This window comes from Coregonus lavaretus (assembly GCF_964263955.1).
Source record: "Coregonus lavaretus genome assembly, chromosome: 40".
NCBI lineage: Eukaryota > Metazoa > Chordata > Actinopteri > Salmoniformes > Salmonidae > Coregonus > Coregonus lavaretus.
In genome coordinates, this window is record NC_140027.1 from 5,246,071 (window position 1) to 5,268,774 (window position 22,704).

Below are 22,704 nucleotides of genomic sequence, written 5' to 3' on the forward strand. Positions count from 1 at the left end.
CAAACCTAAAATTCTGACTAGACCATTGATTACTATAATATAGGATTTATTGTAGGATTGACTGTAAAAAGTGAAAGCTTTATAGCCATAGGTCTACACGTGAAATGTATGCCTTTTCTGCTTCATAATCACCATTCAGTAGTGAATGAGCCATTTACTCTATGAAAAATCCTAATATCTGATTCATAGTATTCATTTTGCCATCAGCTGCTTTTAGAAATACAGAGATTTGCAGATTTTCTCCCCAAAATGTCGCTGCCTCCCACACTTTCAAGGTACCAACTACAGCACGCGCGCTTCTACTCTCTGCCTCTTGGCGGCGCACTTCGTTGCGATGTTCAGTCTAGACGCCATCTTGAGGAGACCCCAAAACTGGTGACAACAATCTCAGGCGCATCATAATGGGATTACTAACCTCTAAATAAAATCACCTCAAATCGTTCTCGATAGCAGACGACACCAGAAAGGAGAGGAATCGTCCACCAAGAGTATATTACTTCTCAACGAAGACTGCGGCTTAGCTAAAGGCAACCTTGCCTGTAGCTAGATGGCCGGCTAACTATCTATGCCAGCAGCTGGTCTGTGTGCTGCTCCGGACTGAACCGTGGCCTGCTGGGGAGGAAGGGTGGTGACCGCGCAACATGCAATCCCGTTAATTTACTACAGAATCTAATTTGATTCAAAGACACTGCAAATCGGACAGCGGATACGACAATGCACTTATAGATATCACGCTCTTACTGCACATTTCGTTGTCTGGAGTGATAATACCCAGCGAGTCTGCTTTATTACAGTGCTGTCTTGCGTTGCCTAAATTATTCCCAACAAGAGACATGTCATCCAATTGTACCAGCGTTGCGCCGTTGAGCGCTAGCAAAACGAAGACGAAAAAGAAACATTTTATAGGACAGAAAGTGAAATTATTCCGTGCAAGTGAGCCTATTCTCAGCGTTTTAATGTGGGGTGTCAACCATACGGTAAATGTATTTTTGTTCATGTTCCCAAGCTAGCTTGTTTGTTAATGTGGTGTTTTGACTAGCTAACGGTAACGCGATAGTTACCCAGTTACTTGATTGATAAAAGCCAATTGTAGAGCTCATCCATCGTCTAGTCTGTAGTGTATGGGTGTTATCCAGGTACTTAGTCTGATGCTTAACTGAAAGCTGTTAACCCTTCGACTAACCCTTCATTCACCATTCCCGCTGGTCAGGAATATAAATGTAGCAACAATCTAGCTATTTGGCGTGCCAGTCGCGTGCGCTTTAAAAATGTGCAGCAAATAGCTGCGACGTTGAACATAAACATTTGACATTACCCGCGCACTATGCAGGCATTATTTGGCACAAGCTGCATAACATCTTCTGTAGAACGAGGGATGTGTGGTGGTCTGAAGTGAACTACTTTTTGTTTAGGAGAGGAGATCGTGAGCACTGCTCCAACCTAAGCATTCATTCTGTCTCGCGCAGGCCAGAGAGGGGTGTGACTGTTGGAGAGCAGCAGGTTGCATTGAGCCCCAACTGCAGCCTGCCTGCCTATTGTTTTACAGGCATCAATGAATGAGAAGGCGTCATCAGACAAAATAAAGCAGCAAATCTTACATTTGCAGATTCTAGCCTGTATTCGTGATTTAATGTGGTTTCGTGTGAAGTACACGTTTGAACACTCAACCATAAAAATAATAGGCTTACAGTTGGTCTAATTTGAGTGGGAGAAGTAAGGACGGTGTCTTCAACACATCCTAAAATACACGTTATTGATGCTGTTTTTCACCAAATGCATCAAGTTTCTCACTCACATTAATGCAGAGATCACCAAATGCATTGCAGAGAGCTTCAAGGCTCTATTTTTGTGGCCAGCACTAGTAGGCGAACACACCCCCTTCCCTGCTTGACTGACACCTCCAGATCAATATCTCTGGCATGAATATGATGCCCCAGGCTTGCAGTTTTGGATTTGCTTCATTCACCATTTGAATAAGCAAACAGTGCTGATGCATCATTTCAATATGTTGCCTACTTCTTGCATGTATAATATATTGTCTGTAATTATTATTTCTCAATTGATTTCCCCCTCTACTTGCTGTGTTTTTAGTGAGCCTATTTTATGTATATTTCAATACTTCATATGAGAATAATATGGATAGATATAGACCATAGTCAAATAGGCAGTTCTTGTAGACCAGGGAAAGAATACATGCTTAAAATTGAGAAAACAATGGCATGAATTAACCGATTAGCATATTTAGTGAAGCTGTAATAATCATCCTGTGAGGCATTCTGCAATAATCATCTTAGACAAGTTCTGTGTGTGGTGGATGCTGGGTGTCGGCGGCAGGCTAATTTAGGATAATACAAGAAAGACATCAAAGAGCCTTGTCCTCGAAGCTCTCATAACCAGAATATATTTGATCTTGGTAGTCAGTCGTAACAATTTTTTACTAGTCATAAAGCTGGATGAATTCAGTTTCAAGCATAGCTAAGCTTTTGCTCAGAGAAGACCTTTGTCAGTCAGAGCATAGCCAAACACAGATTTAATTGAAACTCCCTTCAAAAACATAGATTCGGTCTTGATGGTAGATAATGCCAGCCTTACAGGCTTTCCAACACGGGAATAGCCTACATCTTCAAATCTGATATGAGCCTTCATCAAACGTATAATAATATCTGCCATTTAGCAGACACTTTTATCTAACGCGACTTAGTCAGGCATGCATACATTATACGTATGGGTGGTCCCGGGAATCGAACCCACTACCCTGGCTTAACAAGCGCCATGCTCTACCAACTGAGCTACAAAGGACCACCTTCATCAAACTTTGTGTGTAGGATGATTAGACATAATCCATCATATAGTCAGATCTCGATTGTGTCTGCCTGCTGAAGGCATTAAGCTATGCCTCTAATAACAAAGAAATATGATGATACTTTTGAAGGACACTATCTACCAAAGCTTAACCTGTGGACATGTTAGACAGTGATTCCTCATAGCATGTCAGACAGTTGAATGAGAGTGTATCCCTTGAAGCAGTCTAGGAGATGGCCTGATATAACTCAAAACCCCAGCTCTATGATAGGCTACTAGGCTATGTCCTGCATATTTCATACAACTCAATGTGTTTGTGCTCCATATGCTATTATTTTTCTACCTCAAGGTAACTTTTCCCATTTCTCTCCTATTTTAGCAGCGTCTGTGTCTCCTGGATGTATTCTTGTCTCCTTTTTCTTTGAAGCGTTTATTCACGTTCCCTCCCTGCCTCTCCTCTTACTGTCTGGAGTTCATAAATCTATGGAGAGGGCTCGCTCGGGGAATCAGTCCGTTCCTTACAGTGAATCTGTCTCGGTAGATAAGATCATCAGTGTGACAAGGGACTCAGCCAGAGAGCACTGCTGTCAGTTCGCTTTGGTCCAAAGTGAATGATTGTCAGTAAATAGACACTGGTTCACTGCAGTTTGGTCTGGTGTAGGAATTAGTGTGTTGACCTCCTCCCTGCTCTACCATTCTATTCTGATCTCCTACTCTTTCTATCTCCCCTCTGTTTCAGATCAACGAGTTAAGTAACGTGCCTGTACCAGTAATGCTGATGCCCGATGATTTTAAAGCCTACAGTAAGATCAAAGTGGACAACCACCTATTTAACAAGTAGGTATCCCGAGTCCTAACTTTACAACCTGCCATACCATATCACTGCACACCATATCACTGCCCATATAAACTCAAACAAGAGGCCAATTTAGCTGCATTGTCTTACATATACATTACGGTACTACCTTTGAAATCTGTTAACACTATGTTATGCTACTGATTAGGAGAGAGAAGGTCTTGGTTTGGTTGGCCCAATGGTCTATGATGTGGTGTTTTTTAAAATCACTAGCAAGATCAAGTTCCTCTATCACCTGTAATATACCTCACCATGGGTCTAGCGATCCCCACTACACTGGAGTTATAGTCAAAACATGAATTGAGCAGCTTTGCAATGCAAATAATCCTCATGGTGAAGAACCTCTAGTATGCTGGTCAAGAGCTTCTCACATTTCCTTGATCTATTCCAGTGTTTTCCTCAGATTACATCAACACTCTGACTCTTCTAATGGACTAACTATAGAATTAGAATACTAGAATGGACATGAACCATTTTGGTCAGGGAGTTGGTCAACCATGGTTTGCCAGTCTTGTGATAAGATATTGTGTAAAGAAATACATTTGAAGAATTTAGATAGCCAGACAGTTTTAGAGGAATGATTCCATAAATTTGTCAAATTAACTGCCAATATGCCAACATTCCATTCAAACAATTTAATCAATCCACAGCCATACACTGGCTGATATCAGTTGATGATAGGACTTGACAAGTTGTAATGCAACAAGTACTGTACAATGTAATAGCACTCACAGCTTTCCAAGGAAACACAAATTCAGACATTTATGGTCTGTTTACATATATTTTAGAAGCTTTTTTACAGAAAATTGGTTTAAAACACGGATAAACTATATGATTATATGACTATTTTAGGTTGGTAATAATTCTATTACACAACTTCTGATATATCACATGCCTTACTTTTATTTTCCTGCATAAGTAAAATCAGAATCATGCCTCTGGCGATCTCCACTACACTATACTGGAGTTATAGTCAAAACATTCATTGAACACTTAACTGCGCATCTTTGCAATGCAAATCATCCTCGTAGTGAAACACCTTTACTGTAGTATGCTATTAACACTCTCTTCAACACTCTTGTACCTCTCAGAGAAAACCTGCCCAGCCGCTTTAAATTCAAAGAGTACTGCCCTATGGTGTTCCGCAACCTGAGGGAGAGGTTCTGCATCGATGACCAGGATTACCAGGTAAAATATGGTCTCATGTGTGGAGATGTCTAAGGGGAAGAAAGTAGGATGGGCTAACTGAAGAGAAAGACCGTTGAGGATGGGTTAACAGTAGTGAACTGAGACAGAATGAGTATAGACTTTTACTTGGCTCGGCACTGCTCACTGAGCAGTGCTCAGTAATGTCAAAAGGGTAAAGGACAGTTGAGGAGAGAGTAGATCAGACAAAGTACCAGAGGGAACTCCCTGTTATTCCCTGCCCAGTTTGACTCATTGCAGATTCCAATTCTTCCCTCAACCCAAAGTAGTAAGGCTTTATCAGCATTTCTTCCTTCAACCCAATGTAGTAATGCTTTATCAGCATTTGTTGATAAGAACTTAAAGATTATCCTGAGTTTTTATTGTTTAGAGAATCATACCAAGCATAGTTTATTACATTAAGTTCAACTATCTTGGTAGCATTGCTAAATGGATCGCAATGTGAAGCGTTTTTGAGATCTTGAAATAGCTCTATGTAAATGCAATCCAGTGATCCATTATTAACTCGTGAAATAATTATGAAACGTTTTATTTATAAAGGGCTTTTCATTCATTTCAAAGCCTCTATTTTCTGCTCTGTATGTGTCTCCCTCCCCCGGCCTCCCTCCTGTGGTGGATCATCAACAGAACTCCCTGACGAGGAGCGCCCCGCTGAACAGTGACTCCCAGGGTCGCTTTGGCAACCGCTTCCTGTCCAGCTACGACCACCGCTTCGTCATCAAGACGGTGTCCAGCGAAGACATCGCCGAGATGCACAACATCCTCAAGAAGTACCACCAGGTGGGTGTTACCACACACACACACACACACACACACACACACACACACACACACACACACAGTTGAAGTCGGAGGTTTACATACGCTTTAGCCAAATATATTTAAACTCAGTCTTTCACAATTCCTGACATTTAATCCTAGTAAAAATTCCCTGTTTTAGGTCAGTTAGGATCACCACTTTATTTTAAGGATGTGAAATGTCAGAATAATAGTAGAGAGAATGATTTATTTCAGCTTTTATTTCTTTCATCACATTCCCAGTGGGTCAGAAGTTTACATACACTCAATTAGTATTTGGTGCCTTTAAATTGTTTAACTTGGGTCAAATGTTTCGGGTAGCCTTCCATAAGCTTCCCACAATAAGTTGGGTGAATTTTGGCCCATTCCTCCTGACAGAGCTGGTGTAACTGAGTCAGGTTTGTAGGCGTCCTTGCTCGCACACGCTTTTTCAGTTCTGCCCACACATTTTCTATAGGATTGAGGTCAGGGCTTTGTGATGGCCACTCCAATACCTTGACTTTGTTGTCCTTAAGCCATTTTGCCACAACTTTGGAAGTATGCTTGGGGTCATTGTCCATTTGGAAGACCCATTTGCGACCAAGCTTTAACTTCCTGACTGATGTCTTGAGATGTTGCTTCAATATATCCTCAAAATGTTCCTTCCTAATGATGCCATCTATTTTGTGAAGTGTACCAGTCCCTCCTGCAGCAAAGCACCCCCACAGCATGATGCTGCCACCCCCGTGCTTCACGGTTGGGATGGTGTTCTTCAGCTTGCAAGCAACCCCCTTTTTCCTCCAAACATAACGATGGTCATCATGGCCAAACAGTTCTATTTTTGTTTCATCAGACCAGAGGACATTTCTCCAAAAAGTACGATCTTTGTCCCCATGTGCAGTTGCAAACCGTAGTCTGGCTTTTTTATGGCGGTTTTGGAGCAGTGGCTTCTTCCTTGCTGAGCGGCCTTTCAGGTTATGTCGATATAGGACTCGTTTTACTGTGGATATAGATACTTTTGTACCTGTTTCCTCCAGCATCTTCACAAGGTCCTTTGCTGTTGTTCTGGGATTGATTTGCACTTTTCGCACCAAAGTACGCTCATCTCTAGGAGACAGAACGCGTCTCCTTCCTGAGCGGTATGACGGCTGCGTGGTCCCATGGTGTTTATACTTGCAAACTATTGTTTGTACAGATGAACGTGGTACCTTCAGGCGTTTGGAAATTGCTCCCAATGATGAACCAGATTTGTGGAGGTCTACAAAAAAATTTTCTGAGGTCTTGGCTGATTTCTTTTGATTTTCCCAAGATGTCAAGGCAAGAGGCACGGAGTTTGAAAGTAGGCCTTGAAATACATCCACAGGTACACCTCCAATTGACTCAAATTATGTCAATTAGCCTATCAGAAGCTTCTAAAGCCATGACATCATTTTCTGGAATTTCCAAGCTGTTTAAAGGCATAGTCAACTTAGTGTATGTAAACTTCTGACCAACTGGAATTGTGATACAGTGAATTATAAGTGAAATAATCTGTCTGTAAATAATTGTTGAAAAAATGACTTGTGTCATGCACAAAGTAGATGTCCTAACCGACTTGCCAAAACTATAGTTTGTTAACAAGACATTTGTGGAGTGGTTGAAAAACGAGTTTTAATGACTCCAACCTAAGTGTATGTAAACTTCCGACTTCAACTGTATAACACGTTTGAATAAAAAAAAAATGTTTTCTGTACAAACATACACCCTCTTAATACATCTTAATACATGTTGAAGAGAGCATGTTGGATTCAAATATTGAAGACCTTTCAATGTGGTGCTGAAGAAATACCTGTGAATTGTCAGATTTGGTGGGACTATCCTTTTGTAATAGCCAACAATTATGCCGACTTCATTACTGGATCTCTCCCACTGTTTCCTTTGCATTACTCATTGCCCTTCCTCTTTCCTCTCTCTCCTTTCCCTGTGTTTCCCTCCTCCTCCATTGGTCTCCTCAGTTCATAGTGGAGTGTCATGGCAGCACGCTGCTCCCCCAGTTCCTGGGCATGTACAGGCTAACAGTGGATGGGGTGGAGACCTACATGGTGGTGACTCGTAATGTATTCAGCCACCGTCTCACCGTGCACCGCAAGTACGACCTGAAGGTAGGTGTCTATATACACACTAACTGGGAGAACACTTACTGGTAGTACACTAACTCCAGTAGGGCACTAAGGGCACTAGGAGCACAATTACAGCTGTAACACTGTTAGCGCTCATTGGGCTAAGGGCTTTTGTAGCAAGCTCAATGCATAGGGTGCTTGCAGAGTATTCCGGTTCCCAGTAGCACTTGAGGCTCCAAGAACTTACTTAAGGCTAGATTTACAGACTATTGTCTGGTCCAATGGTTATGTGATTTATTATCTAGAAGGGGAAATGGTGAAGAATGCTGCTCTTGTGGAAAAGCTTAGTAAATCTGTCTCTTTGTGCTCTGGCAACAACACTGAGATTAGAGGTGTAACGGCGTGCATGCCTATTGGCTCGCAGAACACCATTTCCCTTACAATAAACATCTCTGCAGCTGCCAGGCACTCTTTGGGGGAAACAATTCTGCCATCTGAAATATGACAATGTTATAACCATACTGTCAAGTCCAGGAGAAACAAAGGAGGAACAAAGATGAAAAGAATGTCTGTCTCTAACTCTCAGCATTCCATTACATCTCTGTGATATATCTTCTTCTTTTTTTATTCAGGGTTCCACGGTCTCAAGGGAAGCCAGTGACAAAGAGAAGGTGTGTTCATTTATATATACGATGATGAGAGGAGTGTTGGAGTACAATGACAGGACCCAAACAATTATTGTGTGGATCATTCTAAAAAAGCATTCAACTAATCAGCAAAAAACAAAACTCATTTACAGCCCAAAATACATTATAAAAGTGCAGAAGTAATGATTTTTCCATCTAATGATAATGAAGCTCAAATGAAATAACACATCCACAGTTGGGCCATGTCCGACTGCTGTCTATGCTGCGCAGAGGGGGAAGTCAAAAGGGGGTGAGTGGAGTCGATGTGGAATAGCTAGCTGTGTGTGCGCTAGTAGTTTCCATCGTGGGGGTTACATTACCCGCTCTGAAACCTAGAAGTAGTTATTTCCCTTCCTGGCTACGTCTTCTGTAGAGCGGTACGTAATACTGCTTCGTGAGTGCTGAGTTGTTGTTGGGAACAGAAGGTTGCTGGTTCACGCCCAGTGACGGACGGACAGAACCTGGTGGAGCCAATGTCACTGGTCGGATTCGTACTGCGGACCTCGCGCTCAGGAACCCAACGTCTTAACCATTACACCAAGAGGAAATACCTGAAATTGTTTTTCTCACAAAAAAGTCAATCCAAGGATAATGAGTGGATAACCCTAATTTTCATGTAGCAAAATTAACAGCAAGAAAGACCTCTGCCATTAGTGTGAATATTTTGATTCTAATTTCTATCACTCTGCTCAGGCCAAGGAACTCCCCACCTTTAAAGACAACGACTTCCTGAACGAAGGCCAGAAGCTGCAGATAGGAGATGACAACAAGAAGTACTTCTTGGAGAAACTAAAGCGCGACGTAGAGGTAGGAGACCTCTCATGGCTGCTCGATTTGATGCCGTTTCTTTTTATTATCATTACAGTCGTCATGGTGAAATCCCTGAGTGGTTTCCTTCCTCTCCGGCAACTGAGCACTTCTGCACATTGTGTTTTGTTTCTAGATTAATATTTATTAACCACCACAAGTCCTTTGAACCAGTTTCACCTAAGTACCTGTGAACAAAGACATGACTTTAGGTTGACAAATAGAAGAATAGTGAGTTTACTGTCCTCCAGGGAAATTTCCCCAAATAACATTAGTTGCAATATCTGACATCTCTCCCTTGTTTGTGTACATCAGTTCCTGGCCACTCTAAAGATCATGGACTACAGTCTGCTGGTAGGGATCCATGATGTGGACCGGGCAGAGCAGGAGGAGATGGATGTGGAGGCCGGCGGAGAGGAGGAGGAGTATGAGAACGATGGGATGGGAGGAGCACTCACCGGCTCCTTCGGCACCCCTCCAGACAGCCCTGGGAACCCCCTCAACTTTGGCGGGTTCTTCGGCCCTGGCGAGTTCGACCCCTCCGTGGACGTCTACGCAATCAAGAGCAACGACAGTAAGAGACTCTCTTTCTTGAGTTTGTGTCAAAGGATTTGTTATGCAATTGTGCTATATTTGTGCTACTCTCTATCTACAGTGCCTTCAGAAAGTATTCACACCTTGACTTTTTCCACATTTTGTTGTGTTACAGCCTGAATTTTAAATGGATTAAATTTGAGATTTTGTGTCACTGCCCTGCACACAATACCCCCATAATGTCGAAGTGGAATAATGTTTTTCAAAATGTTTACAAATGAATTAAAAATTAAAAGCTGAAATGCCTCGCAAAGAAGGGCACCTATTGGTAGATGGGTAAAAAAAAAGCAGACATTGAATATCCCTTTGAGCAATGGTGAAGTTATTAATTACACTTGGGATGGTGTATCAATACACCCAGTCACTACAAAGATACAGGCGTCCTTCCTAACTCAGTTGCCGGAGAGGAAGGAAACCACTCAGGGATTTCACCATGAGGCCAATGGGACTTTAAAACAATTACAGAGTTTAATGCTGTGATAGGAAAACACAGAGGATGGATCAACAACATGGTAGTGATTCCACAATACTAACCTAATTGACAGAGTGAAAAGGAAGCCTGTACAGAATAAAACATATTCCAAAACATGCATCCTGTTTGCAACAAGGCACTAAAATAATACTGCAAAAAAAATGATTGTCTAGCAATGATCAGCAACCAATTTGACAAAGCTTTAAGATTTTTTAAAATAACAATGGGCAAATGTTGCACAATCCAGGTGTGGAAAGCTCTTAGAGACTTACCCAGAAAGACTCACAGCTGTAATCACTGCCAGATGTGCTTCTACAAAGTATTGACTCAGGGGTGTGAATACTGATGTAAATTAGATATTTCTTTATTTCATTTTCAATACATTTGCAAAAATGTCTAAACATGTTTTCACTTTGTCATTATGGGGTATTGTGTGTAGATGGATAAGATTTAAAAAAGATATTTAATCGATTTTGAATTCAGGCTGTAACACAACAAAATGTGGAATAAGTCAAGGGGTATGAATACTTTCTGAAGGCACTGTATCACAGGGGGTTGGTGGCACCTTAATTGGGGAGGATGGGCTCGTGGTAATGGCAGGAGCAGAATGAGTGGAATGGTATCAAATGCAACAAACACATGGTTTCCATTTGTTTGATGCCATTCCATTTGCTCCGTTCTGGCCATTATTATGAGCCGTCCTCCCCTCAGCAGCTTCCTGTGCACTGTATCTATCTCTTGATAATTAATCAAAGTTGTCTGTCTTAAAGCTGCAATATGTAACTTTTTGGCCGACGCAACCAAATTCACATAGAAATATGTGTTATAGAGCTGTCATTCTCATCGAAAGCAAGTCTAAGAAGCGGTAGATCTGTTCTATGTGCGCTATTTTTATGCTTCCCGTTCTTAAGTTTAGTTTTTGTGTCTTTTACTTTCTTTCTTTTTTTTACCAGCTGAAAATACAATATTTTTAGTTATGGAAAAGACATTTCACAGCAGTTTAGACGGTACAATGATTCTCTACTTGCTTGTTTTGTCACAAACTATTAGAACTTTAGCAACCAGTAAATGGTGGAGCGATAGTGCATCCTTAATTAACATTGAAAATGAAACTAATTTTAGAACAGAGACATCATGGGACTGCGCAGTGAAAAGTAATACTTTCTATTTATACTCCTATGCACTGTCTTGCTCCTTGTGGTAGGTGCTGTGAAGAAAGAAGTATACTTCATGGCTATCATCGACATCCTCACGTACTACGACGCTAAGAAAAAAGCTGCACATGCTGCCAAAACTGTGAAACATGGGGTGAGTAATGGACTAGCTCTGACCAAACATGAAACATAAAGCCAAGTGTTTAGGCTGCAGAGATGCTAGATCATATAGTCGTTTCAAGTAGAAGATGATCTTGTGAGATGTGTTATTACATATAAATTGTAGCTGTATGTTTGCACTGAACTCTTATCCTCTGTTGTCCCTCCCTCAGGCTGGGGCAGAGATCTCCACCGTAAACCCAGAGCAGTACTCCAAAAGATTCTTTGAGTTCATGTCCAACATCCTGTCATAGAATAATCTCTCCTACCCCAGCCAATCACATCCTGTCATAGATCCATCAGCCACACCCACCTCTCTCTCGCTCCTCCTGCCCCTCCCACCTGATTTAGCCCCACCCATTACCCTCCCGCCCTGGGGACGACAGACTGAAAGGATTCACAGAGATGACGAGCCTGTTACATTGACCCACAGAGAGGGGGCGCCGGACTCTTTCTAAAAAAAGCAACGCGTCTCTTCTCCCCCCAGGTCCCAAGTCCTACTCCCCCTGCCCAGCCTCCTCAGTCTGAGCGCTCGACGAGGAAGGCTTGTGAAACAGAGTTCTATATGATATGAGACCCTCCCCCTTTCTGCCTTCCCTGTCACCTTATACTAGTCCTCACGCCAGCACGGGAACTGTCTCACTAATGCCTTGAAAGAGTGTCAGCTTCAGCAGTAGGAGTCTGTTTAGTACCGTCTGTTGGGGTTCCGTTCGTTATTATTTTATCAGACACACACAAGTACACACATCTCTCACAGACACAGAAGCGGTCAGATCGCATGAATCTTTTGACCGAGTGGCCAACAGGCGTTTACAAACTCTGCCTCCTTGACGTGTCAGGAGATCTGCAGCCGACAGTAACAAAATTGGGAATACAGGAGATTAATTAATATATAAAGGGTTTTACGTAAATTAATGCAATATCAAAATGCATGGCTGAAATGTACATGACTCCGCCAGTTAGTTGAAACGTCAAACCACTGAATTTAGCATCTGAGCATTATGACTAAAAAAGAAAAACATAAATGTCTGAATGTTACGTTGCCATATTGTTCTGAAAACTTTTGACATTTTTACCGTGAACTTGGAGGTTGGTAAAAGAAAATCAACATAAAAAGGGGAATACTAAAGCAAGTGCTTGTTTTATTACCATAAGAATCATTTTTATATCTTGTTTACATTAATGTAGCATTTGTTTGTATACAGTATTGTTTTGTTACCAACAGACATTAGGATCAGAAAAGTTACTTGAAAAGGATTCATTACATATTAAAAAGGGAGTTGTTTTTTTCCTGAATCTAATTAATTAATTTTCTCACCTTTGACTAACAAAGATCATTCCTTTATTGTGCCTTGTCACAGTGGTTTTAAATTAGGTTCTAATGACCTATTCTGTATCGAGAGCGCTGCTAAATATCCTCATGAGACAAGTGTCAACAGACAATAGCCGTTTAGCCGCTCAATTCATTCAGATTAGTCCCTGGAGCCTGTATTCTTCTGAGATTTCTGAATTAGGCTGCAGACTATCCTGCCCATCCTTCCCTGTTTTATTAAGTCACCACAGAACAGATAATCCAGTTATCATAATCTGACATTTAACAAAGTTAAGCCCTCATCTTTCATTACTTGCACACAGATAACATACCAGGCAAACCAGAAGCATTGTAACACTAATACTCATTAATTTTATTGAACAGTATCTTAAGAAAAACAGTACACGCAGTGTTTATCATTTTCATACAAAATAGTGGGAGTTGGTAGAGATGCGGGGTTGAGGGAGAGGAGCTTTAATCCATTCTGGCCTTCAGGGTACGTGTGGTGATCTTGTCCTTCTCACTGTCAAAGAAGAAGTCAATCAAGGCACTGGGTACTGTCACTACAACATTGACCTGAGCATTACTACTATCACCATCTAAATGTCATGTCATTTGTATGAATCCTCAGATTAATTACAAATTGAACAAGTATTTAATCCAAAATGTAGGCAGTAGAAAAGGAAATGTATGACTGTACTTACATGACTTGCACAATGACACCCATGCCTGAAACGGCATCCCTGTCCACTGCATTCAGCATGGCTTGGGAGATGGTCTCAAACAGGTCCTCTGGTTCCTGAAGGTGTCAAAAATAACCATTGTAAATAAAGACAGTCAGAGATATAATCAACTATCATACTCAATGTATTATCTTACAATACAGTACACAATAACCTACCATGTCTGGCTCCCAGAGAGATTCACACATGCCGTACATCTGCTCTGAGCAAGTGCCACTCACAACAAAGTCCTCTGTCACCATAGGACAGCCAATAAGGTCCAGGGAGCAGATGAATGGCTCAAAGGTCTTGGGGTCCAGACCAGCGATCACAGGCTCAATGTAGTATGGCCCAAATCTGACAAGGGATTCACATTTGTTATAGGATCAGTCACGGACTTGCCACCAAGGCAGAAGTGTAGACTTGTATATGAAATACTGTGTTTCTTCACATCAGTAAACTCACCTCCTCTCGTAGAGCAGGTTGGAGACCATGCTCATGAATGTCTTGGGTTTGATCTGACGCCCCTCCTTCAGCTCGTAGAGGTTCAATCTGAACTTGAGCCTCTGGGAACTGATTGAGAAATAAAGCGGATAATTAAGATCACCTGCAAGGCCAATCCCTTGCACTGACCATCCAAATACTCAGAAACTTGGGAAAGAAGAGGTGCACTGGTGGACCAAGGCACACTTACACTGTCTGTACGTCAGTAGCCAGGCCAGCCAGGCCAATGTAGAGTCTGTCTCCCATAGGAAAGATCTTCTGGAAGTCTGTGGTCACCATCTGAGCCTGTACACCAAATCTCCGATCTGCTGCAATGGCTACACACTGCTTACCCTTCATCGCCATGACGGCGCCACCATTATAGGACATAATAGACTGGAGACGAGGGAGAGAATATTATTGGGACAATTTCAAAACCCAAACATTTTAGTCATTCAGCAGACGCTCTTATCCGTGCTCAAGGGCACATCGACAGATTTTTCACCTAGTCGGCTCGGGGATTAGAACCAGCGACCTTTCGGTTACTGGCACAACGCTCTTAACCACTAAGCTACCTGCCAACGTAATTTCCATCACTAACTATTGAGTTAGTTACTAACTTTGACGGGTGACCTTCATTACTTGAAACATTGGTGAATCAGTAGAAACATTATTGGCATAACTACTAGGAACGTCAAGATGATAAACTTCCATCATCAGACTCAAATTGCATCCCTCTTCAGATAGCTAGTACTAACATTAGCTAGTCAGCTCAGTCAGAGACTAGAGACAATAATCCAGTTTATAGCTAGCTAACTAGGTAGCGAGTTAATGTGGTAGTTATGTTTGGAAAATGACTGTAGTTAAATTTTCGGTGAACAAGTTAGCATTGCAGGTGACTTTTGGCATGGCTAACTAGCTAGCTAACGTTAGCAAGCTAAATGCAAGCTACCATACTGATTAGGTAGCCGGTTGCTAACGTTAGCTGATCTAGTTTTACAAACCAATCTGCAATATACGGACCACGAGTACTAGCTACATGCATACATTCTTTATTGGCATAATCTTACCATCGTGAATACGTTGAGGTGTCTTCCTTAGCCCTTGAAATATCTTGTAAATGTTCACTATTTTGAATGACTGCGGATAACAATCCCACAGTGACTACACGATTTGGAACAACCGGAAATCAGCCAACCATGCTGTTTGAGACGTCATTCGGTACTACACGATGATTGGGTCTGTAAAAAGTTCCGGGTGGCCACAGTTGTTGTCATTGACTGTTGTATGTTAGGGGAGTGTGCAAATGTACCTAGGTTGTTTGAAGCGTGCTAAAGTGAAACAATAATGGAAATAAAGACAAGTTACGGAACCAAAAACAGTAAGCTATGAGCCTGTGACTGAAACACCAAACCACTGGAGATGGGCTAATCCTATAAAACCAAAAGGCTTTCATGATAGTCATTCAAATGTATGTCTACTTTATGATGACGCTGGTAACAGTGTGCCTGATAATTTTTATTTATTTCATCTTCATATGCCGTTTTCAATTATCATAGTTTTCTGAAGGTGTATCAAAGCAGTAACCAGAATTTGTAGGAAACTTGTGTTTGAACTTTTAAACAATCACATACAACAACAAGTAAACTCAAAGACAGTATTTAGTTTGTTAGTCCCCAACTCTGAAAGAGCTTTAGGAACAATTTTTTATTAAGATACACAATTCTTCTCCTTTACAGCAATACACTAAACATATTCAAGGAACATAATTGACAAAAGGGTTGTGTGTGATAAAAGTAGTTTGAATAATTCTAACCATTACAGAGAACACAATATACAATTTCCACTTAAAATAAATCCATCGTTCATTCTATAAAGGTGAGTATGGCTTGCTGTTGCTGGTGAATGACACGGGTGAGTTTTGCCATTACAGAGGAAGTCAGATACTTTGCATTGCTTTAGTCAGGGCAATGGCTAAGGGGCAGTTTCACAGGGCCTGAGTGCAAATGCATGATGCCTCTGCAGTTTCTGCTTTGTTTAAATTATGAGTTGGCAGTCCTGGCAAACTGGTGCACATATTTCAGTGTGGTAGCTGGTGTATATTTTTACACCAATCCATTCCTGCTTCTTCTAGTTCTCATCTCCTCATGAAATTCTTCTCCAGGGATGCGGGGGTCCTCTGTATGGAATGGATGTTTCTCTTGACTCGGTCCTCCAAGGAAGAGGTGGAGGCACTCTCCAGCTTCATGTTACTGCAGGGAAGGACGCAACAGTTTTAGAGGACCAGACATCACCAGACAACAGCCAGAGTAAGCATGCAATACGTGCACAAATATCGGTGTGTGTCAGTCAGTGAGATACTTACTGGATAAAGCCAGCGTTGCGGTCATGCTTGCCACCTTTCTCTTTCTCCCGCTCCTTCTCCTGTTCATCCTGTCGTTTGTAACTTCTAATGTTGTTTTCACGCTCTTCGTCTCTCTGTTTGGCAAAGTCCATCATCTCTCTCCTCTTCTTCTCCAGCTCTTCAGCAGAGAGACATCTAAGAGAATATCAGACAGATAAATATAGGGATAAGAAAACACTTTAGGATGGGGTGGTGTGGTGCGATTACCATTAGTTCACTGATGATTGAACCCAAGTGTGTTAATTGTATAAACTGGTGCTGTGGACTCTTACTTGGTGGTACTGCTCTGACGCCTTTGGTAGCGATCTTTCTGTGGGCTGGGGGCTTTGGGGCGCTGGAACTGTGGAACTTTGAACTGGTCTGTCCTGTGGGATGAGTGGTTCTCTGATTTGTGAGAGGAGGGGTTGTCTGTCCTGTGAGAGGAATGATGGCCGTTCCCGTCTGTCCTTTGAGGCGATCGAGAGTGGCTCCTCTCCTGAGAACGGTGCCTTGAGTGGTTGGGGGGCTTTGAGGACTGATGATGCCTCCCAGCTGGAAACTGAGGAGAGAAATTAGGCGATGAGCGGTACACATCTCTCTCAAGAGGATTTAAGTAACTTTGAATTGATTGGACTAAGATCTAACAACGTTCATGGTGTCACTGTCAATATATAAAGACTGAGATTGAGCCATACTGACCTGTAGTCCATAGCCAGCTGGGACACTGCGGTGGTGGGAATGTGAGTGGGTTGTCTCTTTGGATTCCTCTTTAGAATGGTGCCTAAGGAAAGATACATAACTCAGTTAACCCAATGAGTCTCACCAGAACGCTGGAACGTTTAGGATTTCTAACCCCTTTTAAACATTGTGTGTTTGAGCTACAGACTTCTGGGTTGTACCATTGGATTCATCTATTTCTTCTGCATCCATAGATACTAACCATTAGTATGTGTGATTATTAACGGCGGCTGAGCTAGAGTGGTGTTTGTGAAACAAGAGTCAGAATGGTTTCAGCTACAAACTATTAAAAGCTCACGAACACGTAACATGTTTTGCTCTATGACGCTCACAAGCTCCAAAGGAGTTATTAGAAGGTAAGGGGTTATTCTAGATAGAATATCATAGGAAATCCCAGGACATAGTGTCTATAATACTGTAATAAGCTCACAGTTGCAATCACAAACGCCATACAGTTTTCACTGACTAGTTGGATATTCATTTTTCAGTGAGCAAAGAACTTCTGTACAGCATTAATATAAATTCATTTTGATCCGTTTTTTGCATTGGCGGACCTTATCTCTTTATTGACATTTGTCAATAAAACTCATTAATACAACTACTTATGTCAATGCGTTTGTGTTTTACTTGTAGCCCTGGTTGTCCTGAAAATAAAATGGTAAAACACTTTACTGACGCTAAATATAAGGGCTGGACATGCAGATAAATGAAAGTCAGATACATGAAAAGCTCCTTTTTGCTGGGGTCTCAGCACTGATAGGGTTAAACAATCTACCCCATCCAAAAGTTGCCGTCAACAATAGATGCTGCAAGCTAGATTTAGTTTTTACCTGTGTTTTTTCTCTTCATCCTCAGAGCTTGAGCTCAAGCTCCTTCTCTTATGCTTCTTCTCCTTTCTCCTCTCTTTCTCCTCCCTTTTCTCCTTCTTCCTCTTCTTTTTCTTGTCTTTCTTTTCAAGATTCTGACGTAGCTGAAAGAAAATAAAAAGTGAAAAACTGTTGCTGCTTTAGAACCCAGTTCATCCGTAACTATTACTACAACAGGCTGAAACTGATTTAATTCCAGTTTGAATGGAGCCATCCAACTTACCATTTCTTTGATCTTCTTCATTTTCACTGGGTTTGTCAAGACCTCCCTCTTCTTCTCCTCCTCTCGTTTCCTTGAAAAATAAGAAATGTGTCATTAGAATCAGCTCTTGGCTAACAGCAGAACATCAATGTATGGTATAACAGTTGCTAGCTGGACACACTAAATGTTAAAAGAAAGAGACAAGAGTGACTGACCTGATATCAAACAGCGGGTCCTCTCTGATCTTGGCGGCCATGTCGAGGGTGGATGCAGGGGTGGAGGGGTTGAAGATTGAGCCAGGCAGGAGGCCGGTTTGTTCGGATGGACCGCTCTCTGGCTCCTCAAACTGCTGGGTGATCTGCTTGTCAATGGGGCGGCCCAGCAGGTACTCATCACGGGACACCTGACCACCTGGCCCCTGGTACATCCAGTCCAACCGGTCCTCTTTTTTCCTGGAGTAAAACAAAAAAAGCAGTTGAGTGTTAGTGACAACATCCAAGGGGAGTATCTCTGTCCATTTGTCTGTGGTGAGAGGGAACACTAGAAAAATTGAAAAGTATAAATTAACTAATTTGATTTTTAAACCTAGATAGGACAGTGGTTTCTCTATCAAGGTGATACCTATTACTTCCTCCTCATCACAAGGGTCAGTGAGGTGAGCATTACTTTAGAGCCCCAGTCTGCTGAGCGAATCTGGTTATATCTTCTCGAGCTCGTTCATCTCTCAGCTCCTTCTGAAGCTCCTCGATCTTCTTCACCTCAGCCTCGTGCTTCTGTTCAGCCTTCCACACCCGCTCTATGTTTTTCATAGTCTGGGGATGCCAGCTCTTCTTCAAGTTCTGACAGAGATAAGGGAAAGTGATGTTCGATATAATTAAACAAAACAAGGAAAGATAACTACAATTAATCAATAAAACCATTTTCTGAATTCCAATTATTCTTCAGGGAAGGTAAGGAATTACTACTTCTGAGTAACGTTAACTAGCTAGGTAGTTGTGTAACAACAACATAACATAACTGGACAAATATAAAATAAACACATACATACACCTTCAAAACGTAATTTAGTTAGGGGGTCAACTTAGTTAACTAACTAGCTACGCCAACTAGCCATCATTGTCGTGGCAGTGATAGCGTTTCGCTTCACAAAACGCTAGCTCAGAAGTTGGCAGTAATTGAATTATATCGAACACATTTGTGAAATGTAACTGGTTTTGTGATTAGTTAGCTTGCTAGACATAAACAAAACAAACTTGCGTAGCTATCTTAGTTAGTTAGCTAGTTAAGTGCTAACGTTAGCTTTGTAAGCTAATATTTGCTCATACTTACGAGGTCACCTCCTCCCATCTTGACTTAGATCGTCCACTCGGTCCAATTGAGAAATAAGATATGAACAAACGTCTTCTCTACCTATGTGGTTATTGTACCTGACAAAACAAATGTATGTTATTAGCTAAATAACATCGACATTTGCATGCTAGGCTAGCGTGTTGTGTTTTTCTTCGTACTTCCGGTCTTTCTGATTCTTTTTCCGGTTGGTTAAGGAGGCGTGCTTCTACTTCTTCTTCTTCTTCTTCTTCGATGAGGTTTAACGGCAGTTGGCATCCAATTTGTTTCATTACCGCCACCTACTAGACTGGAGTACAACTCCCTTATATTTTGCTTGAAAAATTAAATAAAGAAATACCCTACCATCTAACACTACACTCACAAATTCAAAAATATTATAAATAATTAACACCACCCTACTCCACTATTTAAATATATTCACTCCTACCTCATGCCCTCAACCTGAAATGATGGGATATCACCAAACGTGCCCAAACGAGTGCCCAAACAAGGGCACTACGTTCATCCACCTCTGGCCTGCTAGCTCCCCTACCTCTACGGAAGCACAGTTCCTGATCAGCCCAGTCAAAGCTATTCGCTGCTCTGGCACCCCAATAGTGGAATAAGCTCCCCCACGACACCAGGACAGCGGAGTCACTGACCACCTTCCGGATACACTTGAAACCCTACCTCTTTAAGGAATACCTGGAATAGTATAAAGTAATCCTTCTACCCCTCCTTACCCCACCCCATAAAAAAAAATAAAAAAAATAAAAATAAGAAAAGTGGTTGTCCCACTGGCTATCATAAGTTGAATGCACCAATTTGTAAGTCGCTCTGGATAAGAGCGTCTGCTAAATGATGTAAATGTAAATGTAACACTCCCTGTAACTCTTCTGATGTGAAGTATCGCACACCCAAATACCTCTCTGCAGCTGCCACCACAACCTCAATTTTCTTCGACTTACATTCCATCCCTGCAGTACAATTAATAACCATTGCTATAAATGCTAAAAATCCAATCTTACTGAAACATATATCACTTGTTGGCCTATCCCTCTGTACTGGTACATACCTACTACTCTCACCACTCCACATAGCACAGAGTGGGTTCAGGACAGTGGAGGATGGTGTGAGAAGCAATAGGAGGACAGGCTCATTATAATGGCTGGTATGGAATTAATGGAACGTTATCAAACACATGGAAACCACGTTTGACTCCATTCCATTTATCCAATTCCATCCATTACAATGAACCCGTCCTCCTATAGCTTCTCACACCATCCTCCACTGTCCTGAACCCACTCTGTGCTACGCTCATCAAACCCCTAACTTCCAAGAAATACATAATCCTACTCACTATCATCTTTTCCATCAACTTACACATGTTGGATGTCAGTGTGATAGGCCTATAACTGCCCGCCCTGGCGGGATTTTACCTGGTTTTACAAACGGCAACATCACCGCACGTTTCCACCCAGCAGGTATCACCCCAGTCTTCCACACCTTATTATACAACCCTAACACTGCTTCCAACACACTGTCCGGTGCAAGCGTAAACATCACATAACACACCCTATCTTCTCCAGGAGCAGTCTGCCCATAGCCCACCAACATCCTTGTCATCTCAAACATAGAAAACTCTGCATCCATGCTTCTCCTGACTCCCCTTTTCTCTTTAAGACATCTCCATGCTCCTTTAACTTTCCTCTTACTCTCAGAATGCGTTCAAGACAAGAGCCGCATCAAAAACCTGTACTGGGTGCGTTCAAGGACACTGCACAGTGTAGCATTGTGCAACTGTTTTCCAAAAAGTTGCCATGAAAATGTTTATCATATAAGTTTCATCTTGATAATCTTTTTCTGATCATTGTAGATAATTGAGTGTGACTAACATTGAGTGATCTCAGAGCATATGGCTCTCTGATCTGTCTCGCTCTCTCTCTCTCTCCTTCTCGCTCTCTCTCTCTCTCTCTCTCTCTCACACACACACACACACAGTGATCTCACCTGTAAGACATGAGCTGGCTTCAGCAGTGCATTTTATAATAAATCATGATGAAGTACTGAATAAATAGACAACATACTATTATTTTTATTTCCATAAAGAACATTTCTCTATTAAAATTACAAGCAAGTCTCAAAACCAAACAATCGTACAGCAGTACTTAAATTGTTACAAAATATTGTTTAAATTCATATCTACTGCAACAACATACTACAGTAATCCATCAAATCAGATCATTTAAATAATATTTAAATAATCTTCAATCTGCTCCTATCTAACACATACAACTCAATAATAGCATTTATGATAATAATAGAAATAGCAAATAGGCCTATTTAATACATGTATCAAGTGTTCCTAAGTAGGCCTATTGGAAATGCAAAGCTACAAGGGGGGAATTCCGACCCAAGTTAAGCACGTGTAGAAAGGAAAGTAATTTCCTTTTTATGCAGTTTTCTCTCTACACGTATTCTGACCTTGAACTTAAGCATGAGAATAGCATGCTATTCACCTGTTATTTGTTTGGGGTGGAGATCAAATAAATGAAGGTGTGGAGGAGGTGTGTCTACAGATACGCTGTATTCTGACCTTGTCTTGACTTAATTCCGTCATAATTCCACCACCTTTTCCCAAACAGGTTCCACTTGTGGAACAACATCTACCTTCTTTTTCCCGATAGAAATAACACCATTCTCCATGCACTGTAATTTATAAATTGATAAAAGCTATTGATAAGAGCTAGGTAAATGAGTAAGCCGTTTGGATAAGGAGATTGCAAATATAAATGACAATTGTTTTAGATCTATTTTAACTTATGATAGCTGGAAAGAAATGTGAAACCAGTCATATGGCAGCAAACTGAAGCATATCAACCTAGCCTATCACCTTTTCTACAGTGGTTTATGAAAAGCTGGCCCCATACTGTAAGGATGACATTTGGAGACCCAAGCAATACGCTTCTGTAGCCATCCGCAAATGACGGTATAATTGTATGCCCGGACTTTATACTGTATTTTTTACAATTTGTTTAAATATTAGCCACTCCCTGT

At 41.5% G+C, this 22,704-nt stretch overlaps 3 protein-coding genes across 3 annotated transcripts; 1 reads left to right on the plus strand and 2 right to left on the minus strand.

Moving 5' to 3' along the window:
* Window positions 1-318: 318 nt before the first annotated feature.
* Window positions 319-12,908, plus strand: LOC311113795 (phosphatidylinositol 5-phosphate 4-kinase type-2 beta-like). The gene is made up of 10 exons (XM_084157107.1): window positions 319-977; window positions 3,542-3,639; window positions 4,750-4,846; window positions 5,492-5,644; window positions 7,636-7,782; window positions 8,373-8,411; window positions 9,120-9,233; window positions 9,549-9,807; window positions 11,504-11,607; window positions 11,786-12,908. Exons 1-10 carry the CDS (start codon window positions 834-836, stop codon window positions 11,864-11,866), a joined length of 1,236 nt encoding a protein of 411 aa, XP_084013233.1. The 5' UTR covers window positions 319-833; the 3' UTR covers window positions 11,867-12,908.
* LOC311113796 (proteasome subunit beta type-3) lies at window positions 12,733-15,324 on the minus strand. The gene is made up of 6 exons (XM_084157108.1): window positions 15,200-15,324; window positions 14,341-14,525; window positions 14,112-14,219; window positions 13,826-14,003; window positions 13,629-13,723; window positions 12,733-13,447 (listed from the first exon to the last, which is right to left on the minus strand). Exons 1-6 carry the CDS (start codon window positions 15,200-15,202, stop codon window positions 13,399-13,401), a joined length of 618 nt encoding a protein of 205 aa, XP_084013234.1. The 5' UTR covers window positions 15,203-15,324; the 3' UTR covers window positions 12,733-13,398.
* A 465-nt stretch (window positions 15,325-15,789) lies between these two features.
* On the minus strand, window positions 15,790-19,839 carry LOC311113428 (pre-mRNA-splicing factor CWC25 homolog). Its single transcript, XM_084156639.1, has 9 exons — window positions 19,648-19,839; window positions 18,985-19,157; window positions 18,534-18,770; window positions 18,340-18,409; window positions 18,081-18,220; window positions 17,212-17,293; window positions 16,806-17,071; window positions 16,495-16,668; window positions 15,790-16,381 (listed from the first exon to the last, which is right to left on the minus strand). Exons 1-9 carry the CDS (start codon window positions 19,663-19,665, stop codon window positions 16,267-16,269), a joined length of 1,275 nt encoding a protein of 424 aa, XP_084012765.1. The 5' UTR covers window positions 19,666-19,839; the 3' UTR covers window positions 15,790-16,266.
* Window positions 19,840-22,704: the final 2,865 nt, after the last annotated feature.

What these genes read in the sequence shown, in the direction of transcription:
- LOC311113796 (XM_084157108.1), bottom strand. An exon ending in GCTACTGACGTACAGACAGT is followed by an intron (nt 14,220 to 14,340) that starts GTAAGTGTGCCT and finishes TTTCTCAATCAG; the next exon opens with TTCCCAGAGGCTCAAGTTCA. An exon ending in AACCTGCTCTACGAGAGGAG is followed by an intron (nt 14,004 to 14,111) that starts GTGAGTTTACTG and finishes ATCCCTTGTCAG; the next exon opens with ATTTGGGCCATACTACATTG.
- LOC311113795 (XM_084157107.1), top strand. Translation starts at nt 834, where the DNA reads ATGTCATCCAATTGTACCAGCGTTGCGCCGTTGAGCGCTAGCAAAACG. An exon ending in TGTGGGGTGTCAACCATACG is followed by an intron (nt 978 to 3,541) that starts GTAAATGTATTT and finishes CCTCTGTTTCAG; the next exon opens with ATCAACGAGTTAAGTAACGT. An exon ending in AAGCCAGTGACAAAGAGAAG is followed by an intron (nt 8,412 to 9,119) that starts GTGTGTTCATTT and finishes CACTCTGCTCAG; the next exon opens with GCCAAGGAACTCCCCACCTT.
- LOC311113428 (XM_084156639.1), bottom strand. An exon ending in CAGCTGGCTATGGACTACAG is followed by an intron (nt 17,072 to 17,211) that starts GTCAGTATGGCT and finishes TTCTCTCCTCAG; the next exon opens with TTTCCAGCTGGGAGGCATCA. An exon ending in CGCAACGCTGGCTTTATCCA is followed by an intron (nt 16,382 to 16,494) that starts GTAAGTATCTCA and finishes CCTTCCCTGCAG; the next exon opens with TAACATGAAGCTGGAGAGTG.